Here is a 24,058-nt window from a genome sequence, read left to right as displayed (position 1 = left end):
AAGCAGCTCAGCATATGTGGGAACTACTTCAAGACTGTTGGAAAACCATTCCATGTGAAGCTGGTTGAGAGAATGCCAACCATGTGCAAAGCTGCCATCAAGGCAAAGGGTAGCTACTTTGAAGAATCTAAAATATATTTTTATTTGTTGAACACTTTTTTGGTTAATACATGATTTCATATGTGTTATTTCACAGTTTTGATATCTTCACTATTATTCTACAATGTAGAAAATAGTAAAAAGAAAGAAAAACCCTTGAATGAGTACTGTAGATATTAAATTGTGTTAGATATTTCTGAGCGTAAGGTGCCAGGTCGGACAATCTTGACTTCCTTTGATGTTTAGATGTGCTGTCTGTAATCACCCTCATGAGTCAAACCAATTCATAAAATGTTTTCTTAATACTGATTTGCAAAGTCTTTATTACATTTGTCAAACTGTGTGTTGAAGAAACAGGTACTTTATTGCAGTTGAAAATATGTTAGTTAATAGTTCATCAAGAGAGGAAATAACAAAACTAAAATTAATATTTTAATCTACCTTATTATACATTCAATAAATAACTGAAAACCGTTTTAGTCAGTGGACAGCACAGCTTGAAACCACATAAATTACATAGCTAAGAAATACATAAACATACATGCTGTTCAGCTCAGCTGTAACTTTGATTAACAACCAGATGTATAACATAAAAAATTGTACAATGCACAAAACACCTGTGGATTATTAAGCCCATTATGAATTTTCTTTTTGTGTTAAAAAAAATAGATGCAAGTACCCAATGAAACCTCCTGATTAGCAGATATAGGTAGATAATTGGCTGTTCTTGTGATGACAGTTGCCTACTGATGTTAGTGTTGTCACCTCAGAAGAGTCCGTTTCTGGTGGTGTACTGTACATTGTAAGATCTGCGTCTGTGCCAGCGTCTCCTTACAGCTGCACAGCAGCCACATAGCATACACTGCAAAAGAAAGATGGGGAAGCATGATTCACATGCAAAATATTATTGCAGAATTTAAACAGCTTATTTGATTAAATACTTTGTAAACTATTTTCACAGTACACATGTGAACACAAGCCTATACGTACACATAGCAGGATCCACAGGGGTACCAGAATGATAGCGATGCCACAAGGAATGATAATGGCCAAAGCCCAGCCAGGAAAACCTCCAACACTTGTGGTATTGAAAGGAGTGGTCAGCAAAAGCGTAGGAAGTGGTGTGGTGTTGGTAGTTGTTGTTGGGGCAACAGTGGTGGTCAGGAGACCTAGAATAGAAATGGAAATACATTTTAGAGGGATTATAAACTTGTAATATGTCATATAACATTGATATATAAGTGTTTTCGAGATTGAGTATTATACACGTTACATGGTGTTTGATAACTCACTGTCATAAATAAACATAGAAATGACAACCGTATGGTAACAAAAGCAGCATACCTGAGACTTTTAAGACTTCCTGTAGAAAACCACTAGGGTGGTTGACATCTTCCTCTTTGTATACATACGTCACGTTTGCCGTGATCTCAGTGCCATCAGCACTGTGGACGTAAAAATGGGTTTTGTGTGAGAGTTAAACATGTTCCTTTCATCCTGTTTAGCTGTACCAGCAGCAGCTAAATGAAATCTGCAGAAATTTTAAAGAGTGCAGTTGAGAAAGACGGGTTGGTTCAAGGTTATGACGTTGTACTTACATGAAGTTGGCGTTGGGAAATTGAAACTGTTTGCCGTCTGGTTCACTGAGAACCTTATGGAGCTAAAAGGGGACAAAACATCAAGTTGTCAATTACTATCATGACCTGAACATGACCATGGATGTATCTTATGTACATTATCTTACTAGACTGTTAATTGAATCCTGTATCTTGATGTAGGTCTCGTTGTTGAATGTGAGTCTATGACTTAGAGACTCCAGGGTTACATTGGTTATTTTGAAACCAAGGTTGATGGAAAATGAAGTATCTGTAAGTTCTGTGAGCACACAAAAAAATGGTCACTAAAGCAACAGATCAAATAAACTGCTACAATTTAGGAGTTTCAGCAACATTAAAAAACGTTCAAGAAGTATTTAGATAGCAGGAGCAATTGACTGTTTACTTATTAAGAAATTATTTTACAGAGTGAAAATAAATGCCTTCATGAAGCCTAATTTGTTGAACTCACTGATATAAGTTGCATTCTGGTAGGTGGTTTGAGTGGTCCTGAATTGACGAGTCAATTGCTTCTTGACGGCACCAAGGACATCATCCTCAGTGGGGACTGGTGTTTTGAGCTTGAATATCAGTTTAACAAAAACCACCACTGTGCCGAATCTAAGAGAAAATAATAATACATGGAAAATTACATTTCCTAAAGAAAATGTGTGTACTTGCAACCTAGTCTAAAAGTAATTTATGTTTGTAAAAATAAGTTATAGTAGAGGAAGTCACTCTAGAAGTAATGGTAGTGACAAGTTATAATTGGAAAAAGTAGGTCGATGGAAAGATTGATTGATGTGCCGAATCTAAGAGAAAATAATAATACATAGAAAATTACTTTCCTAATGAAAATGGGTGTGCTTGCTAGCTTGTCTTAAAGTAATCATGGTTGTAAAATAAGTTACAGGATTGGTAGTCACTGCAGTAGTAATGGTAGTGACTGGTTATAATTGGAAAAAGAAAGTCGATGGAAAGATTGATTGATGGATAGGAAAGGAAAGGATAGCCTGAACATATGAAAGTTGGTTCGGTCTCTCTAGCTTGAACGGTTCAAAAGTTACTATTATTTTTGATGCGTTATTATATGTTAAGTTATTCTTATTTAAGTTGTTGTAGTTTATCATGTTTTGAAAATGTTTAAATAATTAGAAGAAGAATGTAAGAAATCTAGTGGTCATGCCTTCATCATGCACATTAATAATAATGGATTGGATTTATATTGCTCCTTTTCACTGATTGATGCACTCAAAGAGTTTTTCAAATGAAAGGCTGACCTTTTGAATGCTTTTATTAAAACATCATTAGTTAAAGCCACAAGCATGGATATACATGGTTCATTGTTGCAAAGGGTCCTTGACTGACAAAGTGTTAATTGAATTGTGGAATAATTATAATAAATGATCTTGCTTACCTAGTTGTTGATGTCACTGAAGCCATAGAAGTTGAGTTATAAGTTGCAGTTCTGGTTGTCGAGGTAGGAAGTACAATTGCGGTTGTACTTGTAGGTGCTGCAGTTGGAGTCGTTGTTGTAGAATGAGAACTACCAGTTGTGGTGGTGCTTGTAGGGCCTGCAGTATTAATTGTTGTAATAGAAGCAACATTGATGGAGGTGGTTTTAAGAGGTTGAGTTGCGATTGTTGGAGATGTATTTGTAGTTGTCATTATTGCAGTTGATGTTTTGGTTGTCGTAGAAGAAGCTAAAGATGTGGTGGTTATAGGAGCTGCCATTATAGTTACGGTAGTAGGAGTTTCTATTGTGCTGGTGGTAGTAGGGATAGTGGAAGTTCTTGTAAAAGCTGTAGTTGTGGTTGTAGTAAGAATGGCAGTTGTCGTAGTTGGTGCTGCATTTGTATTGGTCATAAGAGATTCAGTTGTCATTGTAGGTGCTGCTGTTGTAGTGGGCATTGAAGCTACAGTAGTATGTACTGCAGGTGTAGTGGATATAGGAGCTACATTTATTGACGTAGGAGCTTCATTTGTTGTAAAAGCTACTGTTGTCGTTGTAGGTGCTGCTGTTGTGGTTGATGTAGGAGATGCGGCAGATGTAGTGGTTGTTGAACCCACAGTTGTTGTAGTTAGAACAGCACTGGTTGTTGTAGGGGCTGTTGTTGTGGTTGTCATGGGAGCAACATTTATTGTAGTAAGAGCTTTAATTGTGGGATTTGTAATAATTACTGCTGTTGTAGTGTTTGGAAGAGATACAGTTATTGTGGTAGCAGCTGCAGGTGTTGTCGTAGGAGGTAGAGTTGTCGTAGTAGGTTCTGCAATCACAGAGGCCGTAGGAGCTACAGTTGATGTTGTAGGAGCTATATTTATTGTAGTAGGACCTGTGGTTCCAGTTGTTGTAGTAGCTCCAGTTGTATTGGTTGTAGGACCTACAGTAGTTGTCGTAAGAGCTGCAGACGTAGAAGCGGCATTTGCTGTAGGAACTGCAGGTGCTGTACTAGCTGATGTAATTGTGGTTGTTGTTGTAGCTTCAGATGTAGATGTTAAAATAGGTTCTACAGTTGTGGTGGTCAAAGGACCAACAGCTGTTGTCGTATGAGTTACAGTTGTTTTCGTAAGAGCTGCAGTGGTTGTCAAAGGAGCTGCAGTGGTTGTCAAAGGGGCAGCTGCTGTGGTTGACAGAGAAGCTACAGTTGTAGCAGGAGCTGTAGTTATAATTGTTATAGTAGGTAAAGCAGGTGTCGTGGTCGTAGGAGCTACAGTTGTAGGAACTGCAGGTGTTGTAGTAGGTGCTGTTGTTGTGGTTGTTGTTTGCGCTGAAGTTGTAGTTGTTGTAGTAGCAGCTGCAGTTGTTGTTCTGGAAATATATGCAGTTATAGGAGTCATATGAGTGGGTTCTGTGGTTGTAGAATCTGGAGTTGTAGTAATCGTAGTAGCAGCACTTGTTGTAGTTAGAGCTGAAGTGGTTGTCGTAGAGGCAGCTGCTATGGTTGACAGAGAAGCTACAATTGTTGTAGCAGGAGATGTAGTTGTGGTTGTTGTAGTAAGTACAGCAGGTGTAAAGGTCGTGGGAGCTACAGTTGTAGAAACTGCAGGTGTTGTAGTAGGTGCTGTTGTTGTGGTTGTCGTAGGAGCTGAAGATGTAGTTGTTGTAGAAGGTGCTGCAGATGTTGCTTTATTAGGAACAGCATATGTTGTAGGAGCTGCAGTTCCTGTTGTGGTAGGTTCTGCAGTCATAGCAGTCGTAGGAATAGGTTCTGTCAAAGAATGTTCTGGAGATGAAGTGGTCATTGGAGCAGCCGTTGTTTTAGTTAGAGCTGCAGTGGTTATCGTAGAGGCAGATGCTGTGGTTGACGTAGAAGCTACAGTTGTTGTAACAGGAGCTGCAGTTGTGACTGTTGTAGTAAGTACAGCAGGTGTAGTGGTAGCAGGAGCTACAGTTGTTGGAACTGCAGTTATTGTAGTAGGTGCTGTTGAAGTTGTTGTCATAGGAGCTAAAGTTGTAGTTGTTGAAGATGGTGCTGCAGTCGTGGTGGCCATAAGAATAGGAGTTGGTGTAGTAGGATCTGCATCGGTTGTCATAATAGGTTCAGGAGCTGTAGTGGTCATTGGAGCAGCAGTTGTTTTAGTTAGAGCTGCAGTGGTTATTGTAGAGACAGCAACTGTGGATAATGTAGAATCTAGAGTTGTTGTAGCAGGAGCTGCAGTTGTGATTGTTGTTGTACGTATATCAGGTGTAGTGGTCGCTGAAGTTACAGTTGTAAGAACTGCAGGTGTTGTAGTAGGTGCTTTTGTTGTGGTTGTCGTCGGAGCTGAAGTTGTAGTTGTTGTAGAAGGTGCTGCAGTCATTGCGGTCGTAGGAGTAGGTTCTGTCGTATTCGTTTCTAGAGATGTAGTGGTTATTGGAGCAGCAGTTGTTGTAGTAAGAGCAGCAGTGGTTATCGTAGAGGCAGATGCTGTGGTTGACGTAGAAGCTACAGTTGTTGTAGCAGGAGCTGCAGTTGTGATTGTTATTGTAAGTATATCAGGTGTAGTGCTCGCTGAAGTTACAGTTGTAGGATCTTCAGTTGTTGTAGAAGGTGCTGCCGTCATTGCAGTCGTGAGAACAGCAGTGTTTGTAGTAGAAGCTAAAGTGGCTGTCCTGGTAGGTTCTGCAGTCGTAGCAGTCGTAGGAGTAGGTTCTGTCGTATTCGTTTCTGGAGATGTTGTGGTTATTGGAGCAGCAGTTGTTGTAGTAAGAGCAGCAGTGGTTATCGTAGAGGCAGATGCTGTGGTTGACGTAGAAGCTACAGTTGTTGTAGCAGGAGCTGCAGTTGTGATTGTTATTGTAAGTATATCAGGTGTAGTGGTCGCTAGAGTTACAGTTGTAGGAACTGCAGGTGTTGTAGTAGGTGCTTTTGTTGTGGTTGACGAGGGAGCTAAAGTTGTAGTTGTTGAAGTTGGTGCTGCAGTCGTGGTGGTCGTAAGAATAGCAGTTGGTGTAGTCGGAGCTGCAGCAGTTGTCATAATAGGTTCAGGAGTTGTAGTGGTCGTTGGAGCAGCAGTTGTTTTAGTTAGAGCTGCAGTGGCTGTCATGGTAGGTTCTGCAATCGTAGCATTAGTAGGAGTAGGTTCTGTCAGAGCAGGTTCTGGAGATGTAGTGGTCATTGGAGCAGCCGTTGTTTTAGTTAGAGTTGCAGTGGTTATCGTAGAGGCAGATGCTGTGGTTGACGTAGAAGCTACAGTTGTTGTAACAGGAGCTGCAGTTTTGACTGTTGTAGTCAGTACAGCAGGTGTAGTGGTAGCTGGAGATACAATTGTAGGAACTGCAGGTATTGTAGTAGGTGCAGTTGTATTGGTAGACGAGGGAGCTAAAGTTGTAGTTGTTGAAGATGGTGCTACAGTCTTGGTGGTCGTAAGAATAGCAGTTGGTGTAGTCGGAGCTGCAGCACTTGTCATAATAGGTTCAGGAGTTGTAGTGGTCGTTGGAGCAGCAGTTGTTTTAGTTAGAGCTGCAGTGGCTGTCATGGTAGGTTCTGCAATCGTAGCATTAGTAGGAGTAGGTTCTGTCAGAGCAGGTTCTGGAGATGTAGTGGTCGTTGGAGCAGCCGTTGTTTTAGTTAGAGTTGCAGTGGTTATCGTAGAGGCAGATGCTGTGGTTGACGTAGAAGCTACAGTTGTTGTAGCAGGAGCTGCAGTTGTGATTGTTATTGTAAATGTATCAGATGTAGTGGTCGCTGAAGTTACAGTTGTAGGAACTGCAGGTGTTGTAGTAGGTGCTTTTGTTGTGGTTGTCGTCGGAGCTGAAGTTGTAGTTGTTGTAGAAGGTGCTGCAGTCGTTGCGGTCGTAAGAACAGCAGAGTTTGTCGTAGAAGCTAAAGTGGCTGTCGTGATAGGTTCTGCAGTCGAAGCAGTCGTAGGAGTAGATTCTGTCGTATTAGTTTCGGGAGTTGTAGTGGTTATTGGAGCAGCAGGTTTTGTAGTAATAGCAGCAGTGGTTATCGTAGAGGCAGCTGCTATGCTTGACGTAGAAGCTACAGTTGTTGTAACAGGAGCTGTAGTTATGAATGTTGTAGTAAGTACATCAGGTGTAGTGGTAGCTGGAGATACAGTTGTAGGAACTGCAGGTGTTGTAGTAGGTGCTGTTGAAGTGGTTGTCGTAGGAGCTAAAGTTGTAGTTGTTGAAGATGGTGCTGCAGTCGTGGTGGTCGTAAGAATAGCAGTTGGTGTAGTCAGAGCTGCAGCAGTTGTCATAATGGGTTCAGGAGTTGTAGTGGTCGTTGGAGCAGCAGTTGTTTTAGTTAGAGCTGCTCTGGTTGTCGTGGTAGGTTCTGCAGTCGTAGCATTAGTAGGAGTAAGTTCTGTCAGAGCAGGTTCTGGAGATGTAGTGGTCGTTGGAGCAGCAGAGTTTGTCGTAGAAGCTAAAGTGGCTGTCGTGATAGGTTCTGCAGTCGAAGCAGTCGTAGGAGTAGGTTCTGTCGTATTAGTTTCGGGAGTTGTAGTGGTTATTGGAGCAGCAGGTTTTGTAGTAATAGCAGCAGTGGTTATCGTAGAGGCAGCTGCTATGCTTGACGTAGAAGCTACAGTTGTTGTAGCAGGAGCTGTAGTTATGAATGTTGTAGTAAGTACATCAGGTGCAGTGGTAGCTGGAGATACAATTGTAGGAACTGCAGGTATTGTAGTAGGTGCTGTTGAAGTGGTTGTCGTAGGAGCTAAAGTTGTAGTTGTTGAAGATGGTGCTGCAGTCGTGGTGGTCGTAAGAATAGCAGTTGGTGTGGTCAGAGCTGCAGCAGTTGTCATAATAGGTTCAGGAGTTGTAGTGGTCGTTGGAGCAGCAGTTGTTTTAGTTAGAGCTGCAGTGGCTGTCGTGGTAGGTTCTGCAGTCGTAGCATTAGTAGGAGTAGGTTCTGTCAGAGCAGGTTCTGGAGATGTAGTGGTCGTTGGAGCAGCCGTTGTTTTAGGTAGAGTTGCAGTGGTTATCGTAGAGGCAGATGCTGTGGTTGACGTAGAAGCTACAGTTGTTGTAACAGGAGCTGCAGTTGTGATTGTTGTAGTAAGTACAGCAGGTGTAGTGGTAGCTGGAGATACAATTGTAGGAACTGCAGGTATTGTGGTAGTTGCAGTTGTATTGGTAGACAAGGGAGCTAAAGTTGTAGTTGTTGAAGATGGTGCTACAATCTTGGTGGTCGTAAGAATAGCAGTTGGTGTAGTCGGAGCTGCAGCAGTTGTCATAATAGGTTCAGGAGTTGTAGTTGTCGTTGGAGCAGCAGTTGTTTTAGTTAGAGCTGCAGTGGCTGTCATGGTAGGTTCTGCAATCGTAGCATTAGTAGGAGTAGGTTCTGTCAGAGCAGGTTCTGGAGATGTAGTGGTCGTTGGAGCAGCCGTTGTTTTAGTTAGAGTTGCAGTGGTTATCGTAGAGGCAGATGCTGTGGTTGACGTAGAAGCTACAGTTGTTGTAGCAGGAGCTGCAGTTGTGATTGTTATTGTAAATGTATCAGATGTAGTGGTCGCTGAAGTTACAGTTGTAGGAACTGCAGGTGTTGTAGTAGGTGCTTTTGTTGTGGTTGTCGTCGGAGCTGAAGTTGTAGTTGTTGTAGAAGGTGCTGCAGTCGTTGCGGTCGTAAGAACAGCAGAGTTTGTCGTAGAAGCTAAAGTGGCTGTCGCGATAGGTTCTGCAGTCGAAGCAGTCGTAGGAGTAGATTCTGTCGTATTAGTTTCGGGAGTTGTAGTGGTTATTGGAGCAGCAGGTTTTGTAGTAATAGCAGCAGTGGTTATCGTAGAGGCAGCTGCTATGCTTGACGTAGAAGCTACAGTTGTTGTAACAGGAGCTGTAGTTATGAATGTTGTAGTAAGTACATCAGGTGTAGTGGTAGCTGGAGATACAGTTGTAGGAACTGCAGGTGTTGTAGTAGGTGCTGTTGAAGTGGTTGTCGTAGGAGCTAAAGTTGTAGTTGTTGAAGATGGTGCTGCAGTCGTGGTGGTCGTAAGAATAGCAGTTGGTGTGGTCAGAGCTGCAGCAGTTGTCATAATAGGTTCAGGAGTTGTAGTGGTCGTTGGAGCAGCAGTTGTTTTAGTTAGAGCTGTTCTGGCTGTCGTGGTAGGTTCTGCAGTCATAGCATTAGTAGGAGTAAGTTCTGTCAGAGCAGGTTCTGGAGATGTAGTGGTCGTTGGAGCAGCAGAGTTTGTCGTAGAAGCTAAAGTGGCTGTCGTGATAGGTTCTGCAGTCGAAGCAGTCGTAGGAGTAGGTTCTGTCTTATTAGTTTCGGGAGTTGTAGTGGTTATTGGAGCAGCAGGTTTTGTAGTAATAGCAGCAGTGGTTATCGTAGAGGCAGCTGCTATGCTTGACGTAGAAGCTACAGTTGTTGTAGCAGGAGCTGTAGTTATGAATGTTGTAGTAAGTACATCAGGTGTAGTGGTAGCTGGAGCTACAATTGTAGGAACTGCAGGTATTGTAGTAGGTGCTGTTGAAGTGGTTGTCGTAGGAGCTAAAGTTGTAGTTGTTGAAGATGGTGCTGCAGTCGTGGTGGTCGTAAGGTTAGCAGTTGGTGTAGTCAGAGCTGCAGCAGTTGTCATAATAGGTTCAGGAGTTGTAGTGGTCGTTGGAGCAGCAGTTGTTTTAGTTAGAGCTGCAGTGGCTGTCGTGGTAGGTTCTGCAGTCGTAGCATTAGTAGGAGTAGGTTCTGTCAGAGCAGGTTCTGGAGATGTAGTGGTCGTTGGAGCAGCCGTTGTTTTAGGTAGAGTTGCAGTGGTTATCGTAGAGGCAGATGCTGTGGTTGACGTAGAAGCTACAGTTGTTGTAACAGGAGCTGCAGTTGTGATTGTTGTAGTAAGTACAGCAGGTGTAGTGGTAGCTGGAGATACAATTGTAGGAACTGCAGGTATTGTAGTAGTTGCAGTTGTATTGGTAGACAAGGGAGCTAAAGTTGTAGTTGTTGAAGATGGTGCTACAATCTTGGTGGTCGTAAGAATAGCAGTTGGTGTAGTCTGAGCTGCAGCAGTTGTCATAATAGGTTCAGGAGTTGTAGTTGTCGTTGGAGCAGCAGTTGTTTTAGTTAGAGCTGCAGTGGCTGTCATGGTAGGTTCTGCAATCGTAGCATTAGTAGGAGTAGGTTCTGTCAGAGCAGGTTCTGGAGATGTAGTGGTCGTTGGAGCAGCCGTTGTTTTAGTTAGAGTTGCAGTGGTTATCGTAGAGGCAGATGCTGTGGTTGACGTAGAAGCTACAGTTGTTGTAGCAGGAGCTGCAGTTGTAATTGTTATTGTAAATGTATCAGATGTAGTGGTCGCTGAAGTTACAGTTGTAGGAACTGCAGGTGTTGTAGTAGGTGCTTTTGTTGTGGTTGTCGTCGGAGCTGAAGTTGTAGTTGTTGTAGAAGGTGCTGCAGTCGTTATGGTCGTAAGAACAGCAGAGTTTGTCGTAGAAGCTAAAGTGGCTGTCGTGATAGGTTCTGCAGTCGAAGCAGTCGTAGGAGTAGATTCTGTCGTATTAGTTTCGGGAGTTGTAGTGGTTATTGGAGCAGCAGGTTTTGTAGTAATAGCAGCAGTGGTTATCGAGAGGCAGCTGCTATGCTTGACGTAGAAGCTACAGTTGTTGTAACAGGAGCTGTAGTTATGAATGTTGTAGTAAGTACATCAGGTGTAGTGGTAGCTGGAGATACAGTTGTAGGAACTGCAGGTGTTGTAGTAGGTGCTGTTGAAGTGGTTGTCGTAGGAGCTAAAGTTGTAGTTGTTGAAGATGGTGCTGCAGTCGTGGTGGTCGTAAGAATAGCAGTTGGTGTAGTCAGAGCTGCAGCAGTTGTCATAATAGGTTCAGGAGTTGTAGTGGTCGTTGGAGCAGCAGTTGTTTTAGTTAGAGCTGTTCTGGCTGTCGTGGTAGGTTCTGCAGTCGTAGCATTAGTAGGAGTAAGTTCTGTCAGAGCAGGTTCTGGAGATGTAGTGGTCGTTGGAGCAGCAGAGTTTGTCGTAGAAGCTAAAGTGGCTGTCGTGATAGGTTCTGCAGTCGAAGCAGTCGTAGGAGTAGGTTCTGTCGTATTAGTTTCGGGAGTTGTAGTGGTTATTGGAGCAGCAGGTTTTGTAGTAATAGCAGCAGTGGTTATCCTAGAGGCAGCTGCTATGCTTGACGTAGAAGCTACAGTTGTTGTAGCAGGAGCTGTAGTTATGAATGTTGTAGTAAGTACATCAGGTGTAGTGGTAGCTGGAGCTACAATTGTAGGAACTGCAGGTATTGTAGTAGGTGCTGTTGAAGTGGTTGTCGTAGGAGCTAAAGTTGTAGTTGTTGAAGATGGTGCTGCAGTCGTGGTGGTCGTAAGAATAGCAGTTGGTGTAGTCAGAGCTGCAGCAGTTGTCATAATAGGTTCAGGAGTTGTAGTGGTCGTTGGAGCAGCAGTTGTTTTAGTTAGAGCTGTTCTGGCTGTCGTGGTAGGTTCTGCAGTCGTAGCATTAGTAGGAGTAAGTTCTGTCAGAGCAGGTTCTGGAGATGTAGTGGTCGTTGGAGCAGCAGAGTTTGTCGTAGAAGCTAAAGTGGCTGTCGTGATAGGTTCTGCAGTCGAAGCAGTCGTAGGAGTAGGTTCTGTCGTATTAGTTTCGGGAGTTGTAGTGGTTATTGGAGCAGCAGGTTTTGTAGTAATAGCAGCAGTGGTTATCGTAGAGGCAGCTGCTATGCTTGACGTAGAAGCTACAGTTGTTGTAGCAGGAGCTGTAGTTATGAATGTTGTAGTAAGTACATCAGGTGTAGTGGTAGCTGGAGATACAGTTGTAGGAACTGCAGGTGTTGTAGTAGGTGCTGTTGAAGTGGTTGTCGTAGGAGCTAAAGTTGTAGTTGTTGAAGATGGTGCTGCAGTCGTGGTGGTCGTAAGAATAGCAGTTGGTGTAGTCAGAGCTGCAGCAGTTGTCATAATAGGTTCAGGAGTTGTAGTGGTCGTTGGAGCAGCAGTTGTTTTAGTTAGAGCTGTTCTGGCTGTCGTGGTAGGTTCTGCAGTCGTAGCATTAGTAGGAGTAAGTTCTGTCAGAGCAGGTTCTGGAGATGTAGTGGTCGTTGGAGCAGCAGAGTTTGTCGTAGAAGCTAAAGTGGCTGTCGTGATAGGTTCTGCAGTCGAAGCAGTCGTAGGAGTAGGTTCTGTCGTATTAGTTTCGGGAGTTGTAGTGGTTATTGGAGCAGCAGGTTTTGTAGTAATAGCAGCAGTGGTTATCCTAGAGGCAGCTGCTATGCTTGACGTAGAAGCTACAGTTGTTGTAGCAGGAGCTGTAGTTATGAATGTTGTAGTAAGTACATCAGGTGTAGTGGTAGCTGGAGCTACAATTGTAGGAACTGCAGGTATTGTAGTAGGTGCTGTTGAAGTGGTTGTCGTAGGAGCTAAAGTTGTAGTTGTTGAAGATGGTGCTGCAGTCGTGGTGGTCGTAAGAATAGCAGTTGGTGTAGTCAGAGCTGCAGCAGTTGTCATAATAGGTTCAGGAGTTGTAGTGGTCGTTGGAGCAGCAGTTGTTTTAGTTAGAGCTGTTCTGGCTGTCGTGGTAGGTTCTGCAGTCGTAGCATTAGTAGGAGTAAGTTCTGTCAGAGCAGGTTCTGGAGATGTAGTGGTCGTTGGAGCAGCAGAGTTTGTCGTAGAAGCTAAAGTGGCTGTCGTGATAGGTTCTGCAGTCGAAGCAGTCGTAGGAGTAGGTTCTGTCGTATTAGTTTCGGGAGTTGTAGTGGTTATTGGAGCAGCAGGTTTTGTAGTAATAGCAGCAGTGGTTATCGTAGAGGCAGCTGCTATGCTTGACGTAGAAGCTACAGTTGTTGTAGCAGGAGCTGTAGTTATGAATGTTGTAGTAAGTACATCAGGTGTAGTGGTAGCTGGAGCTACAATTGTAGGAACTGCAGGTATTGTAGTAGGTTCTGTTGAAGTGGTTGTCGTAGGAGCTAAAGTTGTAGTTGTTGAAGATGGTGCTGCAGTCGTGGTGGTCGTAAGAATAGCAGTTGGTGTAGTCAGAGCTGCAGCAGTTGTCATAATAGGTTCAGGAGTTGTAGTGGTCGTTGGAGCAGCAGTTGTTTTAGTTAGAGCTGCAGTGGCAGTCGTGGTAGGTTCTGCAGTCGTAGCATTAGTAGGAGTAGGTTCTGTCAGAGCAGGTTCTGGAGATGTAGTGGTCGTTGGAGCAGCCGTTGTTTTAGGTAGAGTTGCAGTGGTTATCGTAGAGGCAGATGCTGTGGTTGACGTAGAAGCTACAGTTGTTGTAACAGGAGCTGCAGTTGTGATTGTTGTAGTAAGTACAGCAGGTGTAGTGGTAGCTGGAGATACAATTGTAGGAACTGCAGGTATTGTAGTAGTTGCAGTTGTATTGGTAGACAAGGGAGCTAAAGTTGTAGTTGTTGAAGATGGTGCTACAATCTTGGTGGTCGTAAGAATAGCAGTTGGTGTAGTCGGAGCTGCAGCAGTTGTCATAATAGGTTCAGGAGTTGTAGTTGTCGTTGGAGCAGCAGTTGTTTTAGTTAGAGCTGCAGTGGCTGTCATGGTAGGTTCTGCAATCGTAGCATTAGTAGGAGTAGGTTCTGTCAGAGCAGGTTCTGGAGATGTAGTGGTCGTTGGAGCAGCCGTTGTTTTAGTTAGAGTTGCAGTGGTTATCGAGAGGCAGATGCTGTGGTTGACGTAGAAGCTACAGTTGTTGTAGCAGGAGCTGCAGTTGTGATTGTTATTGTAAATGTATCAGATGTAGTGGTCGCTGAAGTTACAGTTGTAGGAACTGCAGGTGTTGTAGTAGGTGCTTTTGTTGTGGTTGTCGTCGGAGCTGAAGTTGTAGTTGTTGTAGAAGGTGCTGCAGTCGTTGCGGTCGTAAGAACAGCAGAGTTTGTCGTAGAAGCTAAAGTGGCTGTCGTGATAGGTTCTGCAGTCGAAGCAGTCGTAGGAGTAGATTCTGTCGTATTAGTTTCGGGAGTTGTAGTGGTTATTGGAGCAGCAGGTTTTGTAGTAATAGCAGCAGTGGTTATCGTAGAGGCAGCTGCTATGCTTGACATAGAAGCTACAGTTGTTGTAACAGGAGCTGTAGTTATGAATGTTGTAGTAAGTACATCAGGTGTAGTGGTAGCTGGAGATACAGTTGTAGGAACTGCAGGTGTTGTAGTAGGTGCTGTTGAAGTGGTTGTCGTAGGAGCTAAAGTTGTAGTTGTTGAAGATGGTGCTGCAGTCGTGGTGGTCGTAAGAATAGCAGTTGGTGTAGTCAGAGCTGCAGCAGTTGTCATAATAGGTTCAGGAGTTGTAGTGGTCGTTGGAGCAGCAGTTGTTTTAGTTAGAGTTGCAGTGGTTATCGTAGAGGCAGATGCTGTGGTTGACGTAGAAGCTACAGTTGTTGTAACAGGAGCTGCAGTTGTGATTGTTGTAGTAAGTACAGCAGGTGTAGTGGTAGCTGGAGATACAATTGTAGGAACTGCAGGTATTGTAGTAGTTGCAGTTGTATTGGTAGACAAGGGAGCTAAAGTTGTAGTTGTTGAAGATGGTGCTGCAGTCGTGGTGGTCGTAAGAATAGCAGTTGGTGTAGTCAGAGCTGCAGCAGTTGTCATAATAGGTTCAGGAGTTGTAGTGGTCGTTGGAGCAGCAGTTGTTTTAGTTAGAGCTGCTCTGGCTGTCGTGGTAGGTTCTGCAGTCGTAGCATTAGTAGGAGTAAGTTCTGTCAGAGCAGGTTCTGGAGATGTAGTGGTCGTTGGAGCAGCAGAGTTTGTCGTAGAAACTAAAGTGGCTGTCGTGATAGGTTCTGCAGTCGAAGCAGTCGTAGGAGTAGGTTCTGTCGTATTAGTTTCGGGAGTTGTAGTGGTTATTGGAGCAGCAGGTTTTGTAGTAATAGCAGCAGTGGTTATCGTAGAGGCAGCTGCTATGCTTGACGTAGAAGCTACAGTTGTTGTAGCAGGAGCTGTAGTTATGAATGTTGTAGTAAGTATATCAGGTGTAGTGGTCACTGAAGTTACAGTTGTAGGAACTGCAGGTGTTGTAGTAGGTGCTCTTGTTGTGGTTGTCGTCGGAGCTGAAGTCGTAGTTGTTGTAGAAGCTAAAGTGGCTGTCGTGATAGGTTCTGCAGTCGAAGCAGTCGTAGGAGTAGGTTCTGTCGTATTAGTTTCGGGAGTTGTAGTGGTTATTGGAGCAGCAGGTTTTGTAGTAATAGCAGCAGTGGTTATCGTAGAGGCAGCTGCTATGCTTGACGTAGAAGCTACAGTTGTTGTAGCAGGAGCTGTAGTTATGAATGTTGTAGTAAGTACATCAGGTGTAGTGGTAGCTGGAGATACAGTTGTAGGAACTGCAGGTATTGTAGTAGGTGCAGTTGTTGTGGTTGACGAGGGAGCTAAAGTTGTAGTTGTTGAAGTTGGTGCTGCAGTCGTGGTGGTCGTAAGAATAGCAGTTGGTGTAGTCAGAGCTGCAGCAGTTGTCATAATAGGTTCAGGAGTTGTAGTGGTCGTTGGATCAGCAGTTGTTTTAGTTAGAGCTGCAGTGGCTGTCGTGGTAGGTTCTGCAGTCGTAGCATTAGTAGGAGTAGGTTCTGTCAGAGCAGGTTCTGGAGATGTAGTGGTCGTTGGAGCAGCCGTTGTTTTAGGTAGAGTTGCAGTGGTTATCGTAGAGGCAGATGCTGTGGTTGACGTAGAAGCTACAGTTGTTGTAACAGGAGCTGCAGTTGTGATTGCTGTAGTAAGTACAGCAGGTGTAGTGGTAGCTGGAGCTACAATTGTAGGAACTGCAGGTATTGTAGTAGGTGCAGTTGTTGTGGTTGACGAGGGAGCTAAAGTTGTAGTTGTTGAAGTTGGTGCTGCAGTCGTGGTGGTCGTAAGAATAGCAGTTGGTGTAGTCGGAGCTGCAGCAGTTGTCATAATAGGTTCAGGAGTTGTAGTGGTCGTTGGAGCAGCAGTTGTTTTAGTTAGAGCTGCAGTGGCTGTCATGGTAGGTTCTGCAATCGTAGCATTAGTAGGAGTAGGTTCTGTCAGAGCAGGTTCTGGAGATGTAGTGGTCGTTGGAGCAGCCGTTGTTTTAGTTAGAGTTGCAGTGGTTATCGTAGAGGCAGATGCTGTGGTTGACGTAGAAGCTACAGTTGTTGTAGCAGGAGCTGCAGTTGTGATTGTTATTGTAAATGTATCAGATGTAGTGGTCGCTGAAGTTACAGTTGTAGGAACTGCAGGTGTTGTAGTAGGTGCTTTTGTTGTGGTTGTCGTCGGAGCTGAAGTTGTAGTTGTTGTAGAAGGTGCTGCAGTCGTTGCGGTCGTAAGAACAGCAGAGTTTGTCGTAGAAGCTAAAGTGGCTGTCGTGATAGGTTCTGCAGTCGAAGCAGTCGTAGGAGTAGATTCTGTCGTATTAGTTTCGGGAGTTGTAGTGGTTATTGGAGCAGCAGGTTTTGTAGTAATAGCAGCAGTGGTTATCGTAGAGGCAGCTGCTATGCTTGACGTAGAAGCTACAGTTGTTGTAACAGGAGCTGTAGTTATGAATGTTGTAGTAAGTACATCAGGTGTAGTGGTAGCTGGAGATACAGTTGTAGGAACTGCAGGTGTTGTAGTAGGTGCTGTTGAAGTGGTTGTCGTAGGAGCTAAAGTTGTAGTTGTTGAAGATGGTGCTGCAGTCGTGGTGGTCGTAAGATAAGCAGTTGGTGTAGTCAGAGCTGCAGCAGTTGTCATAATAGGTTCAGGAGTTGTAGTGGTCGTTGGAGCAGCAGTTGTTTTAGTTAGAGCTGCTCTGGCTGTCGTGGTAGGTTCTGCAGTCGTAGCATTAGTAGGAGTAAGTTCTGTCAGAGCAGGTTCTGGAGATGTAGTGGTCGTTGGAGCAGCAGAGTTTGTCGTAGAAGCTAAAGTGGCTGTCGTGATAGGTTCTGCAGTCGAAGCAGTCGTAGGAGTAGGTTCTGTCGTATTAGTTTCGGGAGTTGTAGTGGTTATTGGAGCAGCAGGTTTTGTAATAATAGCAGCAGTGGTTATCGTAGAGGCAGCTGCTATGCTTGACGTAGAAGCTACAGTTGTTGTAGCAGGAGCTGTAGTTGTGATTGCTGTAGTAAGTACAGCAGGTGTAGTGGTAGCTGGAGCTACAATTGTAGGAACTGCAGGTATTGTAGTAGGTGCAGTTGTTGTCATTGACGAGGGAGCTAAAGTTGTAGTTGTTGAAGTTGGTGCTGCAGTCGTGGTGGTCGTAAGAATAGCAGTTGGTGTAGTCGGAGCTGCAGCAGTTGTCATAATAGGTTCAGGAGTTGTAGTGGTCGTTGGAGCAGCAGTTGTTTTAGTTAGAGCTGCAGTGGCTGTCATGGTAGGTTCTGCAATCGTAGCATTAGTAGGAGTAGGTTCTGTCAGAGCAGGTTCTGGAGATGTAGTGGTCGTTGGAGCAGCCGTTGTTTTAGTTAGAGTTGCAGTGGTTATCGTAGAGGCAGATGCTGTGGTTGACGTAGAAGCTACAGTTGTTGTAGCAGGAGCTGCAGTTGTGATTGTTATTGTAAATGTATCAGATGTAGTGGTCGCTGAAGTTACAGTTGTAGGAACTGCAGGTGTTGTAGTAGGTGCTTTTGTTGTGGTTGTCGTCGGAGCTGAAGTTGTAGTTGTTGTAGAAGGTGCTGCAGTCGTTGCGGTCGTAAGAACAGCAGAGTTTGTCGTAGAAGCTAAAGTGGCTGTCGTGATAGGTTCTGCAGTCGAAGCAGTCGTAGGAGTAGATTCTGTCGTATTAGTTTCGGGAGTTGTAGTGGTTATTGGAGCAGCAGGTTTTGTAGTAATAGCAGCAGTGGTTATCGTAGAGGCAGCTGCTATGCTTGACGTAGAAGCTACAGTTGTTGTAACAGGAGCTGTAGTTATGAATGTTGTAGTAAGTACATCAGGTGTAGTGGTAGCTGGAGATACAGTTGTAGGAACTGCAGGTGTTGTAGTAGGTGCTGTTGAAGTGGTTGTCGTAGGAGCTAAAGTTGTAGTTGTTGAAGATGGTGTTGCAGTCGTGGTGGTCGTAAGATAAGCAGTTGGTGTAGTCAGAGCTGCAGCAGTTGTCATAATAGGTTCAGGAGTTGTAGTGGTCGTTGGAGCAGCAGTTGTTTTAGTTAGAGCTGCTCTGGCTGTCGTGGTAGGTTCTGCAGTCGTAGCATTAGTAGGAGTAAGTTCTGTCAGAGCAGGTTCTGGAGATGTAGTGGTCGTTGGAGCAGCAGAGTTTGTCGTAGAAGCTAAAGTGGCTGTCGTGATAGGTTCTGCAGTCGAAGCAGTCGTAGGAGTAGGTTCTGTCGTATTAGTTTCGGGAGTTGTAGTGGTTATTGGAGCAGCAGGTTTTGTAGTAATAGCAGCAGTGGTTATCGTAGAGGCAGCTGCTATGCTTGACGTAGAAGCTACAGTTGTTGTAGCAGGAGCTGTAGTTTTGAATGTTGTAGTAAGTACATCAGGTGTAGTGGTAGCTGGAGCTACAATTGTAGGAACTGCAGGTATTGTAGTAGGTGCTGTTGAAGTGGTTGTCGTAGGAGCTAAAGTTGTAGTTGTTGAAGATGGTGCTGCAGTCGTGGTGGTCGTAAGAATAGCAGTTGGTGTGGTCAGAGCTGCAGCAGTTGTCATAATAGGTTCAGGAGTTGTAGTGGTCGTTGGAGCAGCAGTTGTTTTAGTTAGAGCTGCACTGGCTGTCGTGGTAGGTTCAGCAGTTGTAGCATTAGTAGGAGTAGGTTCTGTCAGAGCAGGTTCTGGAGATGTAGTGGTCGTTGGAGCAGCCGTTGTTTTAGTTAGAGCTGCAGTGGTAATCGTAGAGGCAGATGCTGTGGTTGACGTAGAAGCTACAGTTGTTGTAACAGGAGCTGCAGTTGTGACTGTTGTAGTAAGTACACCAGGTGTAGTGGTAGCTGGAGCTACAATTGTAGGAACTGCAGGTATTGTAGTAGGTGCAGTAGTTGTGGTTGACGAGGGAGCTAAAGTTGTAGTTGTTGAAGATGGTGCTGCAGTCGTGGTGGTCGTAAGAATAGCAGTTGGTGTAGTCGGAGCTGCAGCAGTTGTCATAATAGGTTCAGGAGTTGTAGTGGTCGTTGGAGCAGCAGTTGTTTTAGTTAGAGCTGCAGTGGCTGTCATTGTAGGTTCTGCAATCATAGCATTAGTAGGAGTAGGTTCTGTCAGAGCAGGTTCTGGAGACGTAGTGGTCGTTGGAGCAGCCGTTGTTTTAGTTAGAGTTGCAGTGGTAATCGTAGAGGCAGATGCTGTGGTTGACGTAGAAGCTACAGTTGTTGTAACAGGAGCTGCAGTTGTGACTGTTGTAGTAAGTACACCAGGTGTAGTGGTAGCTGGAGCTACAGTTGTAGGAACTGCAGGTGTTGTAGTAGGTGCAGTTGTTGTGGTTGACGTAGGAGCTAAAGATGTAGTTGTTGGAGATGGTGCTACAGTCTTGGTGGTCGTAAGAATAGTAGTTGGTGTAGTCGGAGCTGCAGTGGTTGTTATAATAGGTTCAGGACTTGTAGTGGTCATAGGAGCAGCAGTTGTTGTTGTTAGGGCTGCAGTGGTTGTCGTAGATGCTAAAGCTGTTGTAGGAGCTGCAGTTATCGTGGGAGCTACAGTTGTTGGAGGTGCTGTTGTTGTGGTTGTCGTAGGAGCTGAAGTTGTAGTTGTTGTAGTAAGAGCTGCACTGGTTGTCGTAGTAGGTCGTGGAGTTGCAGTGGTCGTAGGAGCAGCAGTTGTTGGAGGTGCTGTTGTTGTGGTTGTCGTAGGAGCTGAAGTTGTAGTTGTTGTAGTTGTTGTAGTAGGAGCTGCACTGGTTGTCGTAGTAGGTTGTGGAGATGCAGTGGTCGTAGGTGCAGCAGTTGTTGTAGCTAGGGCTGCAGTGGTTGTCGTAGATGCTAAAGCTGTTGTAGGAGATGCAGTTGTCGTGGGAGCTACAGTTGTTGGAGGTGCTGTTGTTGTGGTTGTCGTAGGACCTGAAGTTGTAGTTGTTGTAGCAGGAGCTGCAGTGGTTGTCGTAATAGGTTCTGGGGCTGTAGTGGTCGTAGGAGCAGCAGTTGTTGTTGTTAGGGCTGCAGTGGATGTCGTAGATGCTAAAGCTGTTGTAGGAGCTGCAGTTGTCGTGGGAGCTACAGTTGTTGTTGTGGTTGTCGTAGGAGCTGAAGTTGTAGTTATTGTAGAAGGTGCTGCAGTCACTGTGGTCGTTAGAACAGCAGTTGTTCTAGTAGGAGCTGCACTGGTTGTCGTAGGAGCTGAAGTTGTAGTTGTTGTAGCAGGAGCTGCAGTGGTTGTCGTAATAGGTTCTGGAGCTGTAGTGGTCGTAGGAGCAGCAGTTGTTGTAGCTAGGGCTGCAGTGGTTGTCGTAGATGCTAAAGCTGTTGTAGGAGCTGCAGTTGTCGTGGGAGCTACAGTTGTTGGAGGTGCTGTTGCTGTGGTTGTCGTAGGAGCTGAAGTTGTAGTTGTTGTAGCAGGAGCTGCAATGGTTGTCGTAATAGGTTCTGGAGCTGTAGTGGTCGTAGGAACAGCAGTTGTTGTTGTTAGTGCTGCAGTGGTTGTCGTAGATGCTAAAGCTGTTGTAGGAGCTGCAGTTGTCGTGGGAGCTACAGTTGTTGTTGTGGTTGTCGTAGGAGCTGAAGTTGTAGTTATTGTAGAAGGTGCTGCAGTCACTGTGGTCGTTAGAACAGCAGTTGTTGTAGTAGGAGCTGCACTGGTTGTCGTAGGAGCTGAAGTCGTAGTTGTTGTAGCAGGAGCTGCAGTGGTTGTCGTAATAGGTTCTGGAGCTGTAGTGGTCGTAGGAGCAGCAGTTGTTGTTGTTAGGGCTGCAGTGGTTGTCGTAGATGCTAAAGCTGTTGTAGGAGCTGCAGTTATCGTGGGAGCTACAGTTGTTGGAGGTGCTGTTGTTGTGGTTGTCGTAGGAGCTGAAGTTGTAGTTGTTGTAGTAAGAGCTGCACTGGTTGTCGTAGTAGGTCGTGGAGTTGCAGTGGTCGTAGGAGCAGCAGTTGTTGGAGGTGCTGTTGTTGTGGTTGTCGTAGGAGCTGAAGTTGTAGTTGTTGTAGTTGTTGTAGTAGGAGCTGCACTGGTTGTCGTAGTAGGTTTTGGAGATGCAGTGGTCGTAGGTGCAGCAGTTGTTGTAGCTAGGGCTGCAGTGGTTGTCGTAGATGCTAAAGCTGTTGTAGGAGATGCAGTTGTCGTGGGAGCTACAGTTGTTGGAGGTGCTGTTGTTGTGGTTGTCGTAGGACCTGAAGTTGTAGTTGTTGTAGCAGGAGCTGCAGTGGTTGTCGTAATAGGTTCTGGGGCTGTAGTGGTCGTAGGAGCAGCAGTTGTTGTTGTTAGGGCTGCAGTGGATGTCGTAGATGCTAAAGCTGTTGTAGGAGCTGCAGTTGTCGTGGGAGCTACATTTGTTGTTGTGGTTGTCGTAGGAGCTGAAGTTGTAGTTATTGTAGAAGGTGCTGCAGTCACTGTGGTCGTTAGAACAGCAGTTGTTCTAGTAGGAGCTGCACTGGTTGTCGTAGGAGCTGAAGTTGTAGTTGTTGTAGCAGGAGCTGCAGTGGTTGTCGTAATAGGTTCTGGAGCTGTAGTGGTCGTAGGAGCAGCAGTTGTTGTAGCTAGGGCTGCAGTGGTTGTCGTAGATGCTAAAGCTGTTGTAGGAACTGCAGTTGTCGTGGGAGCTACAGTTGTTGTTGTCGTAGGAGCTGAAATTGTAGTTATTGTAGAAGGTGCTGCAGTCACTGTGGTCGTTAGAACAGCAGTTGTTGTAGTAGGAGCTGCACTGGATGTCGAAGTAGGTTGTGGAGTTACAGTGGTCGTAGGAGCAGCAGTTGTTGGAGGTGCTTTTGTTGTGGTTGTCGTAGGAGCTGAAGTTGTAGTTGTTGTAGTTGTTGTAGCAGGAGCTGCAGTGGTTGTCGTAATAGGTTCTGGAGCTGTAGTGATCGTAGGAGCAGCAGTTGTTGTTGTTAGGGCTGCAGTGGTTATCGTAGATGCTATAGCTGTTGTAGGAGCTGCAGTTATCGTGGGAGCTACAGTTGTTGGAGGTGCTGTTGTTGTGGTTGTCGTAGGACCTGACGTTGTAGTTGTTGTAGCAGGAGCTGCAATGGTTGTCGTAATAGGTTTTGGAGCTGTAGTGGTCGTAGGAACAGCAGTTGTTGTTGTTAGTGCTGCAGTGGTTGTCGTAGATGCTAAAGCTGTTGTAGGAGCTGCAGTTGTCGTGGGAGCTACAGTTGTTGTTGTGGTTGTCGTAGGAGCTGAAGTTGTAGTTATTGTAGAAGGTGCTGCAGTCACTGTGGTCGTTAGAACAGCAGTTGTTGTAGTAGGAGCTGCACTGGTTGTCGTAGGAGCTGAAGTCGTAGTTGTTGTAGCAGGAGCTGCAGTGGTTGTCGTAATAGGTTCTGGAGCTGTAGTGGTCGTAGGAGCAGCAGTTGTTGTTGTTAGAGCTGCAGTGGTTGTCGTAGATGCTAAAGCTGTTGTAGGAGCTGCAGTTATCGTGGGAGCTACAGTTGTTGGAGGTGCTGTTGTTGTGGTTGTCGTAGGAGCTGAAGTTGTAGTTGTTGTAGTAAGAGCTGCACTGGTTGTCGTAGTAGGTCGTGGAGTTGCAGTGGTCGTAGGAGCAGCAGTTGTTGGAGGTGCTGTTGTTGTGGTTGTCGTAGGAGCTGAAGTTGTAGTTGTTGTAGTTGTTGTAGTAGGAGCTGCACTGGTTGTCGTAGTAGGTTGTGGAGATGCAGTGGTCGTAGGTGCAGCAGTTGTTGTAGCTAGGGCTGCAGTGGTTGTCGTAGATGCTAAAGCTGTTGTAGGAGATGCAGTTGTCGTGGGAGCTACAGTTGTTGGAGGTGCTGTTGTTGTGGTTGTCGTAGGACCTGAAGTTGTAGTTGTTGTAGCAGGAGCTGCAGTGGTTGTCGTAATAGGTTCTGGGGCTGTAGTGGTCGTAGGAGCAGCAGTTGTTGTTGTTAGGGCTGCAGTGGATGTCGTAGATGCTAAAGCTGTTGTAGGAGCTGCAGTTGTCGTGGGAGCTACAGTTGTTGTTGTGGTTGTCCTAGGAGCTGAAGTTGTAGTTATTGTAGAAGGTGCTGCAGTCACTGTGGTCGTTAGAACAGCAGTTGTTCTAGTAGGAGCTGCACTGGTTGTCGTAGGAGCTGAAGTTGTAGTTGTTGTAGCAGGAGCTGCAGTGGTTGTCGTAATAGGTTCTGGAGCTGTAGTGGTCGTAGGAGCAGCAGTTGTTGTAGCTAGGGCTGCAGTGGTTGTCGTAGATGCTAAAGCTGTTGTAGGAACTGCAGTTGTCGTGGGAGCTACAGTTGTTGTTGTCGTAGGAGCTGAAGTTGTAGTTATTGTAGAAGGTGCTGCAGTCACTGTGGTCGTTAGAACAGCAGTTGTTGTAGTAGGAGCTGCACTGGATGTCGTAGTAGGTTGTGGAGTTACAGTGGTCGTAGGAGCAGCAGTTGTTGGAGGTGCTTTTGTTGTGGTTGTCGTAGGAGCTGAAGTTGTAGTTGTTGTAGCAGGAGCTGCAGTGGTTGTCGTAATAGGTTCTGGAGCTGTAGTGGTCGTAGGAGCAGCAGTTGTTGTAGCTAGGGCTGCAGTGGTTGTCGTAGATGCTAAAGCTGTTGTAGGAACTGCAGTTGTCGTGGGAGCTACAGTTGTTGTTGTCGTAGGAGCTGAAGTTGTAGTTATTGTAGAAGGTGCTGCAGTCACTGTGGTCGTTAGAACAGCAGTTGTTGTAGTAGGAGCTGCACTGGATGTCGTAGTAGGTTGTGGAGTTGCAGTGGTCGTAGGAGCAGCAGTTGTTGTAGCTAGGGCTGCAGTGGTTGTCGTAGATGCTAAAGCTGTTGTAGGAGCTGCAGTTGTCGTGGGAGCTACAGTTGTTGGAGGTGCTGTTGCTGTGGTTGTCGTAGGAGCTGAAGTTGTAGTTGTTGTAGCAGGAGCTGCAATGGTTGTCGTAATAGGTTCTGGAGCTGTAGTGGTCGTAGGAACAGCAGTTGTTGTTGTTAGTGCTGCAGTGGTTGTCGTAGATGCTAAAGCTGTTGTAGGAGCTGCAGTTGTCGTGGGAGCTACAGTTGTTGTTGTGGTTGTCGTAGGAGCTGAA

The 24,058-nt window shown here is 45.2% G+C and overlaps 4 protein-coding genes across 4 annotated transcripts; all 4 read right to left on the bottom strand.

Moving 5' to 3' along the window:
* Window positions 1-404: 404 nt before the first annotated feature.
* LOC115123035 (mucin-2-like) lies at window positions 405-9,268 on the bottom strand. Its single transcript, XM_065020460.1, has 7 exons — window positions 3,112-9,268; window positions 2,167-2,315; window positions 1,844-1,974; window positions 1,698-1,759; window positions 1,444-1,544; window positions 1,090-1,268; window positions 405-961 (listed from the first exon to the last, which is right to left on the bottom strand). Exons 1-7 carry the CDS (start codon window positions 9,237-9,239, stop codon window positions 866-868), a joined length of 6,846 nt encoding a protein of 2,281 aa, XP_064876532.1. The 5' UTR covers window positions 9,240-9,268; the 3' UTR covers window positions 405-865.
* Window positions 9,269-13,801: 4,533 nt separating this feature from the next.
* On the bottom strand, window positions 13,802-16,740 carry LOC135572637 (mucin-5AC-like). The gene is made up of 3 exons (XM_065021061.1): window positions 16,076-16,740; window positions 15,419-16,015; window positions 13,802-14,009 (listed from the first exon to the last, which is right to left on the bottom strand). The coding sequence occupies exons 1-3, from the start codon at window positions 16,738-16,740 to the stop codon at window positions 13,802-13,804; spliced, it is 1,470 nt and encodes a 489-aa protein (XP_064877133.1).
* A 3,780-nt stretch (window positions 16,741-20,520) lies between these two features.
* LOC135572324 (mucin-2-like) lies at window positions 20,521-21,516 on the bottom strand (the record flags this gene model as incomplete). The annotated part of the gene is made up of 2 exons (XM_065020037.1): window positions 20,521-21,410; window positions 21,489-21,516. Coding segments are annotated over 2 exons (918 nt in total), but the record flags the coding sequence as incomplete, so codon positions are not given.
* Window positions 21,517-21,725: 209 nt separating this feature from the next.
* On the bottom strand, window positions 21,726-22,689 carry LOC135572635 (integumentary mucin C.1-like; the record flags this gene model as incomplete). The annotated part of the gene is made up of 2 exons (XM_065021060.1): window positions 21,726-21,757; window positions 22,047-22,689. Coding segments are annotated over 2 exons (675 nt in total), but the record flags the coding sequence as incomplete, so codon positions are not given.
* Window positions 22,690-24,058: the final 1,369 nt, after the last annotated feature.

This window comes from Oncorhynchus nerka, linkage group LG7 (assembly GCF_034236695.1).
Source record: "Oncorhynchus nerka isolate Pitt River linkage group LG7, Oner_Uvic_2.0, whole genome shotgun sequence".
Lineage (NCBI taxonomy): Eukaryota > Metazoa > Chordata > Actinopteri > Salmoniformes > Salmonidae > Oncorhynchus > Oncorhynchus nerka.
Note: the sequence above shows the minus strand (reverse complement) of the source record. Positions and strands in the feature narration are given on the sequence as shown.

Excerpts from the sequence above, each read along its gene's own strand:
- LOC135572637 (XM_065021061.1), bottom strand. The coding sequence starts at position 16,740 with ATGACAACTGCTGCAGCTCTGACTACACCAACTGCTTATCTTACGACC. Across the intron at positions 16,016-16,075 it reads GCTGCTCCAACGACCACTAC|CATGACAGCCACTGCAGCTC; the intron begins ATCTCCAGAACC and ends TGCAGAACCTAC. Across the intron at positions 14,010-15,418 it reads ACTACAACTTTAGCTCCCTC|AATCTACTCCTACGACTGCT; the intron begins GTCAACCACAAC and ends CTAATACGACAG.
- LOC115123035 (XM_065020460.1), bottom strand. The coding sequence starts at position 9,239 with ATGACTGCAGAACCTACCACGACAGCCAGAACAGCTCTAACTAAAACA. Across the intron at positions 1,975-2,166 it reads CCAGAATGCAACTTATATCA|AACTTACAGATACTTCATTT; the intron begins GTGAGTTCAACA and ends GTGTGCTCACAG. Across the intron at positions 1,760-1,843 it reads AGGATTCAATTAACAGTCTA|CTCCATAAGGTTCTCAGTGA; the intron begins GTAAGATAATGT and ends GTCCCCTTTTAG.